The sequence below is a fragment of the Zonotrichia albicollis genome, chromosome 4 (genome assembly GCF_047830755.1).
Source record: "Zonotrichia albicollis isolate bZonAlb1 chromosome 4, bZonAlb1.hap1, whole genome shotgun sequence".
In the NCBI taxonomy this organism is placed as follows: domain Eukaryota; kingdom Metazoa; phylum Chordata; class Aves; order Passeriformes; family Passerellidae; genus Zonotrichia; species Zonotrichia albicollis.
This window is the reverse complement of record NC_133822.1, coordinates 17442356-17460882: the sequence shown is the minus strand read 5'-3', so window position 1 is coordinate 17460882 and position 18527 is coordinate 17442356. Positions and strand designations below refer to the sequence as shown.

The following is an 18527-nucleotide window of genomic DNA, read 5'->3' as shown; positions in this document are numbered from 1 at the left end:
GGAGGGTACCCAAAATGAAGAGGCAGGGCCTTCTATTCTTCTGCCTCTCTTGAATTAATTAACTGGAAATGAGTTTTGTCAATGTTTTGGAAAGGCAGAGGGGTGAAAAGAAACTGCTAGAATTAATCACAGTGAGAAACTACCTCTTCAGCAGTCTGCCAAAGTTCAGAAAACCCATGAGAAGTGCAAAATAAAAGGAAAGTGGGCTGACTTACCCTCCAAAGGAACAAATAACATTCAAACAAACACCCAAGTCTCCAAAACAGAGACATGCCCCAGTGCAAAGGAATGCAGCATCTGTTGCCACAACAGCTTCAGCTTTGGTTTTAATATACTTGTCATGAAGACTGTTAGGTATCAAGGTAGAAAAGACAGTTTACTAATAATTTAAACAGACAAAAGCCATGTTGTGTTTAATTCACTAAATATTTAAGTACATCCAACATTCTCTTGATGCTTATATAAATATATTTAGGTCCCATTATTGAAAATTATTAACTTTGCTTGTTTAGCCCTGACTCAGCACAGATCTTTTACATGGAGAAGGCAGCCTGCAAAGGAGCTCTTTCTTTGAAGAGTTTTTTAATGATAGTTATCTCCAGGTTCAGCAAAAGGAATTATGACAAGTCGATACTGCATGTGTGACATTCTTCTAGTGATGAAAAACGAAGTGATGAAATTCCAGCCAACTGACAAGAAGGACCTGATTCACTCAGGTACATAGAAAACACACAGGTGACCTTTTATTTACAGCAAAAGGAGGCAGAAACATCATCTGGCAGCTTTTCTGAGAACAAACACAACATTTTCAACAAATTGGGACTAAAACTGAAAAAAAACAGTTGCTGAGCAAGGGAAAACGTTTTGCAAGAGAAATACCCTTTCAGTCTATTGCTGATATTTTTGCTCAGGAGGGCTTTTTCCTGGTTGACTGCAGGATTAACTTGCCATCTCTCTGCTGTATCTCCAGGCCCATGCTCTGGAGGGCAGAGCTGTCTGCCAGCCCCTTGCGCTCCATCTGCGCGATCAGCGCCTGGTTCTGCTCGTTCTGCTCCGTCAGGTTCCGGATGGCAAACACGGCCCACTGGCTCACAACTGTGGGCCACGGTCAAGGAGCATTCATCTATTTATTTAAAGATGAAACATTTTGATTTATTACTGCATTCACCTCCCCCAGCCCTCCCCCTTAAACTCAGTAGAAATCAAGGGTTTGAACAAGATATTTACAAGTGCTGACGCTGAACCTGCAAATACGTGCATATGAGGCAATTTAATTCTAAAAGAGGTTTGCCCTTAAACTTCACACAAATTTACTAGAGTTTATATTAAGTAAGAAAAAACCCAAAACCCCAAGCAAACAAAAACCCCCAACCAAATTAACTGCAGGAATTAAAAGGACATACTCTTTTAAACCAAAATTACAGTCAATTGAAATGTTCCAATGATCTTCCTAGTGAGTTTAAATAAATATAAATCAGTTGTTTATGATCTGAACTTCAACACTACACTTCCAAGCACCTGCAAACAAAATAAGCTATACATCATGCATAGGAAAGATTACTATTATTTTCACTGCAAAAGTTGAAGAGATGTAGAAAAAGACAACTTATCCAGGTTAATATCTGAAAATGGCACAAATAATATCAGAGACACTTAAAATTCTTTGACTTCCAATATTACCTAAACTCAGTCCTTTATGCCTGGGTGCTTTCACACACTTGCCAGGAGACCAGACACTATGATCACTGGCAGGGAGCTCCTGCTGATGTTTAAATGGGCACAAGCTGCAACTCATTCACCTCCCAAGGTGGTCCCTTGAGGCCAGGATTGAGGCACATGTCAGGGATGTAGACAAAGGATTTAAATTCCCAGGATTATCAGCCAGGCATCTTCCAAGTGAACTACAGTGCTCCTTTTATGAAGTGTCAGAGATGTTGGTCCCAATTCTGCAGCTGAAAAGTTGTTATGATATAATCTTTCCCGAGTTACCCATACAGGAGCCAAGCCTTTCTGAATCCCATGAGTGGTTTGCCTGCAGGGCACCAATTATTTACTACATGTAGCTTCACATCCAGTAGAAGAATATGCATAATTTACTCATCTCCTTGGCGTCTTTTGGGTTGGGGAGCATCTTAAGCACAGAGATAAATGTTCTTGTGGGCATTTGCCACAGGGTGACAGGAGGGGGAAACTCAGACAGAGGAGAACTTCAGACAAAACAACAGAAGAGAGCAACTGGACTTAAACAATCTTACACAACCTCAACAGAGAGAGAAGAGTTTAGATGAAAAGCAGCTTGGACATAAACATAAGGGAACAGCCCTGCATTGGCATGTGTCAGTGAAACAGCCTTTTTGTAGTAGTTTATATTTATTTTCAAATTCAAGAAGTCCAGAATTGAAAATGAAAAATAATAAAGTGTTGACTACTATGGAGCTTTCTTTCTTTTTCTGATAGACCTGAACTTTGTCAGGAAGCATGCTGCACATCTTCTTTATTCAGAGAAATTCCAGTGTGAGGTAATCACAGAGAGAAATTAAGACCAAAACAAATTATGCAACTCATCAAAGGCTTGACAGGTGAACACAACAGAGAATACCAATATATTCTCTTCTGTCAGTGCATCACTACTAGAATTAAGTAAAAAGACAAGTGCCAATCTACATTTAAGTTACATAAACTTGGTATTTGCACTGAAGATTACATTTGACTATATAAAACAGTAAGATGCTGAAGTAATAAAATCATGTATGTGCAGACTCTCAGTCATTAGTGCCAATGGTGAGAACAGATTTCACAGCAGCAAAGCAAGCAAGCCGATTAATGCAGACAAACCAAGGCTGACACCCACCAGGTCTTTTCCAGGTCTGATTTAGGGCATGAGTGCCAAAAACTAACACCAAGTTCTCCCAGTGGACTGTGAAAATCATCTTACCACCCTCCCTGGCTCGGCTCTTGGATGAGAAGCAGACTTCCCTTGTTGTGTTCCTAAAATACAGCTTCTGCATAAAAACAGTACTTGCATAAAAGCATATTTTCTATAATATTAACAGCAATTTTCAGAGACTGACAGTTCTCAATCACACAAAGTGCCACACAGACAAAAAAAAAAAAGTACTCCCACAACTTTTGTGCATATTAGCCTTGAGAATGATCCTGCTACTATAGTCTTTATGTCCTTCAACACAAACCCGCTGCTAAACCCCATGGCAAATGCTCTTTTCCTATTACCAGATCCATTCATGCTTACATAATATCTAAGACATCCCCATTATCTTATGAACTCTATCACCATTGTGGCATTTATCATTACTGACTACTGTAGCTGAAGCTGCAAAATGGTTTCAATAACATTTTCACTCCTTCAGAAACCCCTTTCTGTGTGTAGGTTTTCCATTGTGACCACAGCCATGAATATTCATCACCCCCTTGTTCGCAGGCTGGGGAGGGATGAGGCCTTTGGACAGCTGGGAGCAGAGCCTGGCAGACTGGAGTGTCTCTGGAGATTAAAGCCAGTCCCCAGCTAATACTCACATTACCCTCTTGCTCCTCTCCAAAGACAGAGACACAGAGAGAAAATTAAACACATTCGAGAGTCTCTAATCCTACCTACACTTTCGGCACTTTATTGTATGCTCAGCTTTAGAAAGGGAGCTTCTAAAGTTGCCATAGTTACTAAAAATATGAGAATGAGCCTGTTTGTTGTGAAACTGCACCAGTTTCAAAAAAGAGAAGCAACACAACAAGCACAGCAGATCTGATTGCACAGACTTGTCTAGATTTTTCCAACTGGGCATATTACACTCTCAAATAAATTAATATTATAGACAGGTGAAGATTATGATATTCTGTCACAGAGGGCATACAAAAAGAAGAAAATAATTCTTTTTTTTTTTTTTTGCAGAAGACTCATCACTAAACTATCTGTGCTTAGGGACTGAAAACAAACATTTCTGTGCATTTATAGCAACACATTTCCAAAATCTTTTAGTACTGTGTGCTCTGGAATTCCTATGCTATTGTGACTGAATCAACTTGTCCTATTTCCATACCTAAGTAGCATCTTTACTCCACAATTTAAAATTTAAAATCGTCCTCTGGGTTGTAACTTGGACTGTCAGGGAGAGGGGAACACAAAGAGAAAGGAAGGAAGGTGGAGAAAACTGTCCCTTAAGGATGAAAAATATTACTATCTGGAGGCCATGGAAATCTGCGCCACTAAATCCTGTGTAAGTCTTGTCCCTGACTGCAAAGGGAACTTTTCACAATTCTCCCAGTTCTTTTCACTTGGATTCTGCTACAAGAGGTTGCTGGAGTCAATGCAAGAGCACAAGGACTGGTTTGTAAACTTAATGGGGTGTGAAAATACAAGGATGTCCTGCCAGGAACCGCCAGCCAATACTGCTGCAGAGCAGGACACACAGACCATTTCTCAGGGAGAGGTTCCACCTTCTCATTCTTAGCCCAATTAGAACTAAACATTATTGACAAGCCCACTGCAGCCACCAGGACCCAAAAGAATTGTCCATTTGTCCAAAGCAATTTGGATTCTATGGACAACAGAGGACAGAAAAAATTATTAATGAGGTTGGAAGCTGATGAGGTAGATAAAAGGCAATGCACAAGCAATCTCAGAAGTATGTAGCTTGAAAAAGGCAAGTTTTAGAAGTTAATTACCATTAACTAATACAGGATGATACTGAAGGGATGACAAGGAGAATGAAATACCTACATCTGCTTTCCTAAGTCCCCTTCACAGTTATTAATACTGAAGGATCTCTAAATATAACATTCTTAGTGGAGAGTTTGATTTATGACATAGTCTAGGGACCTTTTTTTTTTTAATTAGACTGTTTCCTGCACTACAGTCAGTTTTCCATAACTAAATTATTATTTAGGAACGTTCTTCCTTACGAGTAATTAGGTCTTATGCAAAAAAGAGGGAATTCTTTGCCCAATCCCATTACCTCATTTAAATCAAATTTTTTATTATTTCAATAGCAACTACATTCTAATCAAATACAGGAAGAGATACAAGATATTAAGACAGCCAGCACTCACAGGTTGGAACCCTCATCAAATGGGCTGTTCATGTAATCCCCTTGTTAAAGCCACCAATTTTTCTAAGACATATTCTGGAACAGGACTGTATGACTAAAAAATAGAGGTAATGAAAATACAATATTTGTATTGTACAATAATTATAGTTCTTTATGGCCTTCAACAAGTAATCCAATCATTACTAGAACCTCTGCAGACTGGAAAGAAATAGTGAAGCATCACTTTAGAGTCACTTCCACTTGCAGACCTGACTGGACTGTACTGAAAAGACATAAATCATTTTTCTTTCCAGTCTTTCAGTTCTTTCAAGCACTTCTGTTCCACAGCACCTTGAAAACAATTCCTCCCACCACTAAAAAAGGTCTCTAGCCAACTACCACAGTTGTTTGTCACAGTTTGGAGCTGGGATGGACCACACATAGATAACAGTCAGGACTTTGGCCGCTCACCATGAGCCAAACTGCTTACAAAGCTCTACAAGTTTCTTCCTGTCTGGGGTTTTAGCATTTTAATGAAGTTCTAGAAGCTGTATAAGATCAGAACAATTCCTTTTAATTCCTCTATATTTTTATGTGACGTCTACCTGTGATTAAGACGTGATCAAAAAAGTAACAACAGAAAATGTAATTAATTAAATGCTTTATCTTAATTTACTTACTTATTTTCAAAAAACTAATTTATACTTTTAGAATTAACACTTTAGACTCTATTTATACTGAATTACCAGCACCAGAAAACATCAGGAATTCATCCTATACAAACTTATAATATTTTGCCTAGAAGGTAGGAAAGAAAAAGTCTACAATATTTCAGTTGCCTGCATTTTCATTTATTCCACAGCTGTTCTTATCACCTATGATTGCAGTCACCACATTCTGGGTTCAAAAGCTAGAAAAGGGCAGCACTGTATGAGCTGGGAATGTCCCTTTCGCCCCCCTCTGTGTGACTTTGCTCTTGCAGAGCTGATGTCCAGAAGCCTCCAAAATACAGAGGCACTGCTAGATGCTGCCAGAGGCATTTACTCCTGATCACACATTTCAGGGATAAGATTTGCAGCACTGGGGAAGTGAAAGCAGATGTCTGTGCTACAGGCAACTCTCACCTGGCCCAAGGATCAGTCAGAGGGTTGGACCATCCAGTGCCAAACAAGGCTCCAGCTCCACCACAGCGTGGCAGCAAAGCCTCACTGGACAGCACGTGTGCCATGAGGAGCCTGCAGCCCTTCCACTCCCACCTGCAGCCCTCCCCTGAGGAAGCTGCTTCCACAAAATATTCCAGGAAAGACAGAAAGCCCATCCCCAAAAACCTGAACTGGGGTTGGCAGTTTGAATTGCACCCTGCAGAACATGGCTTTGGCAGAGGTTTTAACCTTCACCATCTCAGAACAGGCAAATGGGCAAAATCATTTGGTTTAAAGGCACTGAAACAGCTTCAGTGCTAAGGCAATATTCTCTGTAATTCACAGCCTACAGAGAACAGCACAAAATAATTGTACATGAGGTACTTTTTCCAGTTCTGTAGCCCTCACTATCCTCCCATGCCAGTAGTAGAAATTCCAGTTCCTCTTGCAAACACCATCCTTCTGGCTACTTGAATTTATCTCACTCTCTGAGCAGTCTACCCAAAATCTGAAATGATGAATCCATTTCTTAAAGTGTGCCTGGTGGGACACAGGCTTCTTTAAAATGGGACTTACACCTTCTGTATAAACAGACACATTAAACATAACACAGACACATCAAGCCTCATGTATGACTTCCAGTGACAATTCATCCATTTAAGTATCTATGGCCAACAAATATATTTTAAAGACCAGAATGGACAACTAAACCTCTTCAGCCCAACACTTCTGCATAAACACAGAAGACCAAAGGTCATTCATCTTGAAATCAAGCCTGTAAATTCTGTTTTGGGTACAAGATGCTTCCATGCCTTTTCTCTGAAAAACTTTCAGTGTTGAACTGTAAGATTTCACTGTGTCCCTAAATAAACTTTCCTAGTGGGTAAATATCTCACTCGCTACAGCCTGTGATTTATTTCTGGCTTAGATTTGTTTAGAATTGTTTCCAAACACAGCTTTTCAGCATAGATTAAAATAAAAATTTCCCAGATCATAACTAGTATTTGGTGATTTTGCATGAACTAAATAAAGAAAGAAACCAAGACAGCTATTCCAAGTTTAGCATAATTTTTGTGTCTCTTCCCTCAATTTATGTTTTTCAGCATTTTTTTTCAAGGACAGGCATCAGATAAGTAATAAAATCTGCCAAAATTTGCTGTGTGGAAGATTACAGGTACAGCACAGTTTCCTGGCCCTTTGGTTGTGAGTAGTTCAGAAAAACAGCTCACAATATCCAGCTGCTGGATATCTATTAGATAATTATGAATATAAACATATATGTTATATTTACTGTGCTCCCAGAAGTAGAGTCCAAGCTCTCCAGCCTGTCACATTTTCACACCTTTCCAGCACTGTCCAGTACTGACAGCCAGGGCAGACCATGAGGCTCATTTGAGTTCCAAGGCTTCCCTGTTTTAAACTACATCCTCATGTCAACTGATGTCCAGCCAAATGGCACCCTATGTTCATTAAATGAGGTTTACTACTTCAGAAATTTGAAATTTACTGAGACATTTCTTAACTAGAGCCATATAGGAATTTTTCTCCCTAGATCATTGGTATTTCTGGGTTAACAGTTCTGAGCAGTATCATGCACCCAGATTGATATTAGCTTTTAATGCCTGCCAACTAAACATTTGATCTATATTCTATGTGCAGCCTTTCATGTTCTGTGGGACTCAAAACCCAATGCCAGGACATCTTAGCATACTACGAACTTGAACAAAAAATTTGGGTCTAGCACTTCAGAGCTACAAAAGCCATAGGACATGTTTAGCTCTGTCAGGCTATTTTTATTATAATGCCTTTTATGCCAAAACTTACAGAACTTTCAAAAAAAATTAAGCCATAACCTCCAGCTTGTTTTTCTTTTCCTATACTCAGACCTGTAATACTAGCTTAAAACCAAGAATATGACACATCCATTTTTTGCTGCTTAGGCTGCCAATTTTTTTTAAAATTATGACTTACATTTTTAATAGAAACCCATAATTTATGAGGAACTACAAATCATCTGGTTTTAAAACAGAATCACACTCTTGATCAATCTCAAGCTAGTACTTAGAATATAGTACTTAGTTAGAATACTCAGTTCTTTCAATCCCTTCTTTTATAGTAATTCCATTTTAAGATTCATAATTAAATCTACTATCTGAAAGAGGTACCAGAGCTAGCAGGTTGCTGTGTTAAAAAGCTTCAGCTGCTGTTACCTTACTTAAAAATGCCTTACCTTATCTTCTCTTCCCAAGTACAGAAAAAAAAATGCAACATTTCATTAAGTTGAAACTCATGCATCAAATTACTATTAAAACCTACCACAAACACTGAGATGTGGAGCAATGAAGCACAGGGAGATGGTAACTGTTCACAAACTGACCATCAGGCATGCTGTAGTCCTGTTAAATTTCCTGGGACATGGAAAGAAAAAGGCTCCACCTTTACACAGAAATACATTCATGTGTATTTACATGCAGAAATAAATACCTTTTCCAAAATGCTTTAAAATGGCAATTACAGGAGTCAAATAAAACTTTCAGAAAATTGGCACTGCACTTAAAAAGCCTATCTACTTCATGCCTGAGATGTGGTTAAGCTAATTATAATTCAGCACTCTCAGACAGATGATGAGTTGAGCTGACACAATTTGAACTGAAGCTCTTTCTCTGTTTAGAAATACCAGAGATTCATCCATTTATATAGATCCAACAAGGGTTTTATGCCACCTTATCTTTCAGCACAGTACATGTGTATTTTATTAATTCAGGGTCTCTGAGTAACTTCTGTGGCATACCTTCCCTCCTGCTGCTTATGGCCATTTCAAATGTCACTTTATGACAAATAATCGTAACACTGAAGGTAAATGAAACTCAGTTCCATGGTCACAGACACCAAATGATGCCCCATGTGCATCCAAAAATAACAACCATTAAATAAATGGGTGTTCTGAAAGATGCAGCTAAATTATAACCAGCTATTTGTTTAGCAAAATAGCCATTAGCCACAATCCTGTCTACAATTTCAGGGAATGGCTGCACCTCCTTGAGGAAATCTCCACACTCCAAAAGAAAGGAACAAATCCACAAGTGGAAAGAACTGCAAATATATCTGAGCGAGGAAGGAAAGGTTTTAAAAACCATTAGCAAATCCAAAGAACAAATTTTAACCAAAGATCTGAGGAAGCGAGAGGAAACAATTTAAAGCTCAGGAAGAGGTTACAAAGGAGAACACATTCACCAGCTGAAGATAAAACTGTTCTAATTACAGTGATGAAAAATGGGGCAACAGAAAAATGCCAGAATAAAAATATTATTCGAAGCATTGGCCAGATGACATCCAAATATTCTTTGGAGGTATGCACAAGAAAAAATGCCAAGAAGACAGACTGAAATATGATAAGGTGGTTGTAGAAGGCATTCCATTCTCAACAATATTTCTGAACCACTCCTAGCTTTACTTAAAAAAACCAAAAATCTTTGGCTCTCAAATTTCCAGTGCTCCATCTCAGCCCAGAGGGGAATTTTTCAAAAGTAAGTGTACAGAAAAATCAAGGAAGCTGTTTGAGCTATAAAAGCAGTGATTTTTTTTTTTTTTTAGGTGCTCCTGATAACTAAAGACCTGTTTTTTTCAAGAATTCAAGCCTGTCATGGATTTAAATCCACCAAGAGGATTAGAGAAGAGGACAAATATGACAATATTTGGTTTAGAAATAGACTTATTAACTTTAATTCCTTACTTTTACAGGCATGAGTTGGTGCCTACAGAGATTACTCCTCACAAGGGATTAGAAATATTAGAATGTAACATTTGAAAGAGCCTTCTCACATTCTGTACAGCTCTGTTTGATTTCCTTCAGCTTTAAGAGGGATCCTGTACATCACATGTATCTTAACAGTGATAGCTGGGTAGAAAGGAGATACTGAAGAATAGATTCATATTACATCTCACATATTCACAAACACAAATTTGTGTTAGTATTTTATAAACTCTCAAGGAAATTACTAACACCCCCCCCCCAACTCTGGAGTTCAATATCTTAAACTATTTTAATTATTTTAAGTATTTTAGTCATCCTGCAGGTGGTCTAAAAAAATGAATTTTAGGAATTACACAATCAGCAAATTTAAATATATAACTACAAATTGTAACTTTGTTAAATGATAAAACACAAAGTGTGATCTGTGGTCATTTTTAGAAGACAAAAAAGGTTAAGTCCTTTAATTTCTCACAGTATCTATTTCTGTACTGCACACTGAATTCTTTCTGTGGTCTCAAGTATTTTTCATTTGAGGAGAATGTTACATTTGACAGGAGAAAAGTTTTCCTGGGCAACAGTGTGGAAGACAGAATTAGTAATATAGAGCATCTCACAAAAAAACTTGGTATTTTTGTTTTCATTTTAAAATAAACATTTTCTAGCAATAAATACTTGAGAATTACAGTCTTTGTGGCAGAATTTAGATCTACCAAATATGCTTAATGTGGTAAGTTTTTCCCTTGGTTCTCCAAATTTAACTGAGTTTTGCCCCAAAGAGTTTGCAGCATCCAGAAAAGATAATGAGTTAAGACATGGAAGCTATGTTATCCCAACTCTTGGGATGTGCAGCCAATGTTTAGTGGGATTTAAAACAAGGTTTAAATGTGCCCTTTCCAACAGGGAGCAGCACTCAGTTCCTCCCCCTTTGGAGCTTTTTAATAATCCCACTCAGGGCACTTTATGCAATATACTGAAAAATCTACTTGGAATTAGCATCTCTTTGGTCAATTAAAGCTGATGTAAGAAAAGACTGGATAATCTGGTAATGTTCCTTTCAAGAGTGTAAAAAATAGCCTTGACAGAGAGTGACAGCAGTAGGCACTGCTAGGCAGGTGACCTTCCCAAGTACAACCACACATGGTGTTTGGAAAGAGCTGCTTGGCTGAAGCCTCTTGGGAATCACTTCAGAAAACAGCCTGCTAAAGCCCCACCCTGAAACAACATTGAGGGATTCCCCTCTAAACCCCACAGGCCCCTGGTCTCCCTTAGCCATCAGCAAAATACAGCTACAAAGAATTCCCAGCAACTCGCAGAACAGGGCAGGATTTCATCTACTGAATGAGGTGAAAGAAATAAGCCCCTCTCAGACTGCTCTTGCTCAATGAATAACCACACTTGTACCTGTTCCAGCTTCTGGTCTGACCAGTTCTTCCCTGTACCTTAAAATTACATTCAGACAGGGCTCAGGTTTGTGCATATGTCACCAGGCAGGAATCCTCCACTCTCCCCACTCTCTTTAAAAACAACTCTCAGCACACAGGAATTCAATTGGTCTGAACTGGTGCATGGAAATACAGCAACTTTTTGGTTTCCTAGTTCCATCTATGGTGGAATCATAGAATAGAATCACAGGGACCTTAAAGCTCGCTGAGTTGCAAACCAGCTCCACTTTTAGTTCCAAACTCATCTAATTCCATGGGCAGGGCCACCTTCCACTATCCCAGGTTGCTCCAAGCTTTGTACAACCTGGCCCTGAACCCTTCCAGGGATGGGGCAGCCACAGCTTCTCTGGGCAGCCTGTGCCAGTGAGAAGAGGTAGAGCTGGCTTCCACTCAGCTGTTATTTGATTTTGCCTTTGGCTCTGTCAATGAAGGGTTCAGGCCAACCAATTTTTATTCTTTACCCATCCTGACAAGTCCCATTCTTCCACTGCTGACCTCAACCACTGCTGGTTAACTCACAGTGACACCCAACAATAATGCAAAATTATTATCTCTACCAAAGAATGCACTCTCCCTTTTACTAGGTAACCTTCAAATTGTGCAGCAAAGCAAGTGTCACTGTGAGGAGGAAAATGGTAATTCCATTTCCTGAGTTGGGAGGGCCAAGTTCTTTCCAAGTGGACAAAACCTGACTGGGCATGAGGAGACCATTACAGTTCTCACCAGTGGGTCCTTTACAGTGATCATATAATAAAATGATTTTATGTATGCTTAGAAAAATACAGAATCAAATAGGTCACATCAAACTTCTTAATAATGCACAGTCAGTGCCTGAAATGAGCTTTCCAAAGAAAGGCAATCATTGCTGAAGTGACATTGTGCTCTATTTTCTCAGCAACACACATGGGATATCACACGCATGAAAACACTCAGATCTGTGATGGTTCACTCCAAAAAGTCAACTCACTCTCCTATTTTTGCTTTCTACTGGCTCCCATTTCAGTGGTGAGGCTGTTTTACAGCATGTGGCCTGCTTAAGGTTGCACTCTGTAACTTAGATAAAAATGTCTGTCAGCTCCCCAAAAGTCCTTGCTGGCATCTTGCAAAAACAAACTGCCATTGTTGTAGACCATAGCAACTTGATTTCCTCCAGCTTTAGCCAGTTTCATGAACCACAATTATACTTGCTGCTGCCATGAAGTCAAAAGTATTTTCAATCTACCTCTCAGATGACTGAATATAATAGAAGCAGTTTTGGAAGGAGTATCTGGAAATTAACTTACTCTTTCTACATTTTCATCCATTATTCATACTTAGGGATCTGTGTATGGAAATTCATATCAACCTTTTCCTTCCCATATCAAGCTTTTTCTTTCAGAAATGATGAAAATTTTTACTCCTATATAACACATATATAACATACATATGTATATCTATAACATAAATATGTGTATATATATATATATATAACATACATATGTGTATATATATATATACACACACATATATATATATATAAATATATATCCTCATAGCAGGATACATTTTCTTCCTGTACAACTGATTTCTTGGCTAATAGAAAACTGTGTTAATTAACAGTTTAAATAAAACAGATACTTATATAAGGTCACTCTGATTAAATCCAGACATTCACAAAATCAATTTATTGAGACACCTATAAGAATCTCAAAAGGGTAATCTTGGCAAGCAGCCTGAAAAAACAATAATATTCCATCTTCAAAACTGCAGTTCACTTCTGACTTTCAAGTTTTACCACTAACTAACAGCTATTATATTGCAGTACTCTGGATTACATTTTTCCCCCCAAAATAGTAATAAATATTTCTATGGACAGCCACTGAAAAGCAAAAAAAGGCACATCTGTGTGTGTTACTCATGAGCACAAATGTTAGGAAGCAGTGAAAAACCAAGCAGCTTAGTTAAGGTAAACTGAAAAGTCTTCAATAATAAACAGGTCAGTTTATTTAAAGCCTCTCATAAGCACCTGTTTTTGAGTGATTGGGGTCAAAAGTATTTTGATCAGAACAGGCTGACCTCCCTGCTCATGTTTACCTTAAGGAAATGGAACCTGTGAAAGGGCAGAAATGAAGCTGGAAGGAGCAGGAAGAGCTTAGGATGAGGTAAAAGGCAGGAACAAAAGGAAGGGCTCTTGTCTGATGATAGAGCCAGTCAGAGATGAGGAAGATGATGATTCAGAGAGCAAAAGAGAAGAGATTTAAATTTAGAACACCTTTTCAACACAAGTAACCTGAAAAGCAGGATTTGGAGTAAATTTTTTACTGGTATTACCCAGATAGGCATCTCCAACCCACTCTGCTATCCTTTAGCAGGTTGACTTTATTTATTTTAAGCACAGGTTACAAAGGTAAAGCACGATGTTCCCACTTTTCAGAAGCAGAACAAGAAACTGAATTTTCAAAAATAAAGATTAGCTCATACAGGAATCTCTCCTTAATCTAAAGGCAAATAACTCTGCTTGCATTTTGAAACACCCTGTTTTCCTTTGAAACAGAAGGAGAGTTATGACTAGGACACAGCCAACCCATGGAAGATTTACCAGGTATACAAAAAGTGGTATTAAACCTTCTTTGAAGTTTAACTCTTAATGAACTGCTTCTCCCCAGTCTCTGTTCACCCTTTGTCCTGTGCTAAGAGCCACAGAAAATCTGGCACCCTTCAGCATCTCTCTGTTGCATTTACATGCACAGCTGTAGTAGCTGGAAAATTAAAACACCAATTCAAATAAGAGGTACAGTAAATTTGTTTTTAACAGTCCATAATAATCTTCTTGTCTCTAACTATGAGAGTGGTGGTTTGTTTGTTTTTACTCATGAAATATCCTGAAGGAAAAAACCTGTTTGCTAGTGTAAGTGCAGAAGTTACAGATCTGAGATATAATCAGATAATGTAACAGTTCTCCCAAACTCACAGTGAAAGATGAATTTAAACAATTAATTACAGCAATGCAAACATGTCAGTTGAACTTTGTAAGCTACAAACTCCCTGGTATTTCTATGCACATTAAAGAACTGTTCAGGATCTCAAAGAAAGCAATTTTCAGGTAATGACAGGTTTACAAAGGAATTTAATTTAGGATAAGAGCAGACTCATTTCCTCTTTCAGTATACTTCCATATGCTACAAATAAAAAGATTTATCAAAGAATTTTTCCTCTCAAATGTAATAAAGAGCTCCTATAGCATCTACCATGGTAGTCCAGTATCCCCTGATAAATTGCACACTTTAGGGAAATTATTTTTTTCCATCCAGAAAAATATCCTATTGCTTTTACTACAAATGTTACATTTTTTTGGTGAGAAATTTTGTATAGGTAATTTGAAGGCAGAACTTTTCTAGTAAAATGGAGAAAACATAGGAACATCTTTACTGGAGAGCTTGGATGACTCCAAAACAGATTCAACAAAAATGTGCATCTACCAAGACTTAGTAAGAAATCTAAGAAGGTATTATATCAAAAGATTCTGGGTGAAACTTTTTCCAGTCAGCTTTATCCAAGGAGAAATCCAAGTTACACAACCTGAAACCACAAAAAACAGGTACTAGGAATAAGAATGTAAAATGAACTTTCTGGACATGTCTTCCTGAAGGAGCCATGTCTGAAGAGCTATGCTGAGCTCTTTCTTGCAGCTTTCCACCCCTCCTTGGAAAAGTGCAGATGAGCCCCTGTGGTTCCTTCCAGCCTTACCCATTCAGTGATTCTGGGATTTGTGCCAGGCAGGACTGGAGCACATAGAGAGTGCAAAGAAACTGTCTAAATCTCTTCAGACAAACACTATGCAATGGATTGAGGCATCAGGCATCCAGAAGCAGCAGAACATACTGCAAAGCAGATGAAAGTAGAGACAGATCTGAACTGCAAACTTGTCCTCTGCTTCCCTGTGTATGACCTGCTGGGAAGGCAGCAAATGAGCAACGTCAGAGGCAGGAGAGAAGCAGGGAAGCATTAACTTCATGCAGGACAAGAGCACCTGGAATAGCAAGAGGTCACAACAATAAACAGAGCCATAGTCAGTATGGCTTAAGAGACAGACCTGGAACAGAGGCTAGATAAAGGAATAAAGCAGATATTTATTAGAAGGCCTTCAAAGGCCTTCATCTTGGGCAGCACAAGAGCCTGGTCATGGCTCTGCCCAAGATGGATGAGCAGTCACGAGTTCTCACACTTTTTTAAGTTCTGGTCCATTTACATATTGGGGTCAATTGTCCAATTGCAGCTCCAGGTAATGAAGTCCCATCTTCCCAGATTGCTCTCCTCAATTTGCCATTCTTTACACTTCTGGACTCTAAAGCTGTAATTGTTTTCCTTGGTTCTCAGGCTGCAAAAGGATTGTTTTATCTGACTACCCTGTGAAGAGAACTTGCTAACACTATATAAAGTTCAGGGTCACACACTAAGGCAGTACAAATCTAAAAATTACGACAGCTAAAACTTTAGGCACCACCAGGAGCTGCAATCCAGAAGCTGATGCACAAACTCTGTCACAGCAGGCAAGTCCTCCCTGTGCCCATGTGCTACTCACTTTTCCATATCCCCCAATGCTGTATGCTATGGATCACTGGTGAAAGCTCACATTAAGACGTGTTATTATGTTTTTAAAAACCAAGCAAACAAGGTTTTATCCTCTAGTAAGTTTATGGTATAGCCATAAAATATCAGCCTGTATCAAAAGGTGCAAGAAGTTCCACTTTGCTCAAAACACAGTAAAGACTCTCGTGGTATTTTATTTTCCTTTCATTAGAGACCATAAAATACTCTCTTTGAGAGTCTCAAACTTTATCCTCTTCTAGTATAGCTAAAATGAAGGATTAATCCTAGAAGTGGTTGCACAGCTGTGCTTTCCAGCAAAGAAGAGTCACCTGGGACAAAAACTCCTTACCAGGTTTAATCAGGGCTGCTTTTCCACTTAGGGAAAGGTAAATTTCCCTGCCCATCCCACCACATCCAGTAGAGCCCATTACCAGACCTGGACCATGGAAATACAATTCTGTCACTCAGTGCACTGTCAGGTCTCAAACTGCAGGAACACTGAAGATGTAAAACTTGTGGATATAAAGCATCAAACTGAATAACTCAAGAGGATACTTACCACCCCATTGTCCCTCCACCCAGTTTGTTAACATTGTGCTATCATCTACATTATTTCATCACTTTAGGATTTATTTATATGTACATGATGTTTTGCAGGACACAACTGGGAGAATACGAAACATTTTCACTACTCCGCTTGTTTGTTTGTTATACTTGCTAAAAAGAATATGCTTTTTCTTATATAATAATTTGAAAACCTATTTCATGTGTTCAGTATAAAAAAGCTGACATGACTCTGTACAGGAAAGACATTTGATTTCCAGATGCAATTATCAGAAACTTACAAAGAGCTAATGATTAGATGACACAAAATCACAGCTCAGTCACTGAACACACTTGTATTACTTGAAGAGATGGATAACTCTGCTTAAGAACTACTTATCTTCAATATAAGATTATTTCCCTCTAATAGCAATCTATTTTTGAAAGTTTCAGCTATTAAATTCCTGGAAAAAAATCTGTAATATGAAGCACAATGGCATTTATATTAAAATCTCCCCAACATTTCAGTAATTTGCATAATTTATTTTCTCAACTATACAGATTTTCATAACAGGCTTGCTAGCCTTGTCTTTGTGCTTAGAATAAGCTCCCCAATCTGATTTAACAAGTGTAGAGAATTGATGAGGTACTTATTTCAGTTTCCTGGACAGATTTCGGTGGAAGCAAAAGATCTAAAATCTGATACAATGACCAGAGTCTGAATTCAGATTTCTGACACAGCTCCTTGAATAGGCACCTGTAAACCAGTAATATTTATTATTTTAGGAAACAGACTATAACCACAGTTAACGTATTCAGAATCCAGTTCATGGAAGCCTATTTGTGCCCTTGTTCACTTCTGAACCATTTAAATAAAACCTAGAAGCTCATGAGGCCAGTTCCATTTAGACACCTTGTGAAAGCAATGCTGGCATAAATCCACAAAACCCCCACACCTTTTCTCATGAGTCATATTCAATAAACAAAATTATTTGATAAAGGATACAAGGATTGTTGTCATCAATGCTGCAATTGTCCAGAATCAAGGAAATGCCATCCAAGTCATACACCTAAAAAAATTCAAAATTTTAATTTAGCAGACGTCTCAAAAATACTAACAATATTTCATGCAAGAAATATATAAAAATGTAACAGGGATGTTTGTTTCATCAAAAATTTTAAACATGTTAACATGAATTGCAGAGTAAGCCTGGTGTTTTCAGCATGGGTATCACAAAACAGTAACACAAGTGGGCACTAATTTCATATTCTCCCTTCATTTGGCAAGTGTTTGACTGAGGTATTTTCTGTTTCTCTGAGCCAGATAAGCTATGCTCACTTAAAGCTCCTGCTTGCTTCCAAAAGGAAAAGCCATCAAAAGCAAAAACAGGAGCAAAAAATGGGGAGAAAAAGAAGTTGAAAAATACACCCACACAAGTTTGTATGATACCACATCTGCTGTACCTTCAGTAGCAATGTGCTCCTTGTACATAGCCAGCACAAATTCTTTATATCAAGTAAGAGCCATGGATGTTTTCCCTTTGAGAAAATGTTCCTTATGTTACTGGCAAATGAGCAAAGGTGAGATCTGGTGCCTTTAGTTCCTTGTGCATACACACACATGGGAGTTCATGAATTGCACAGCTACATCTGTGTGTGTATGAGATAACAACATAAAATCCTAACAGACTCATAAACATACACTCTACCAAGTACTTGGGACAAGGTTATCTTAATAATAAACATGGAGCATTAATTATCTTATGGAAATATGTTCCATAAGAAATTTATGTAGACTCCTAAGGTACACTGTAACATCACACATGCATATTTATAGCTTCACGTGTCCCTTCCAACCTCAACCATTTTGTGATAGCCAAGCTATACTTGTCAAAATCTTAAGTTCTTTAATTTCTTAAAACTTAATTTCAAACCAACAACTGCCAGCTCAAGGAAATTAACATAATGCCAATTTAGGCTGTGGCTTGATGATGGTTTTCTCTCTTCCATCTTTTCTGCCCCAAATAAAATGCATTTT

At 38.3% G+C, this 18527-nt stretch overlaps 1 protein-coding gene across 1 annotated transcript in view; it reads right to left on the bottom strand.

Moving 5' to 3' along the window:
• Positions 1–386: 386 nt before the first annotated feature.
• The window catches only part of ATXN10 (ataxin 10), a 76405-nt gene continuing 58264 nt past the window's right edge, over positions 387–18527 (bottom strand). Inside the window, exons 10-11 of the mRNA XM_005482701.4 lie at positions 17496–17559; positions 387–1095 (exon numbers count right to left, since the gene is read on the bottom strand). Coding sequence (XP_005482758.1) covers positions 908–1095; positions 17496–17559 — 252 coding nt within the window. The 3' untranslated portion in view covers positions 387–907. The remainder of the gene's footprint in view (positions 1096–17495; positions 17560–18527) is intronic.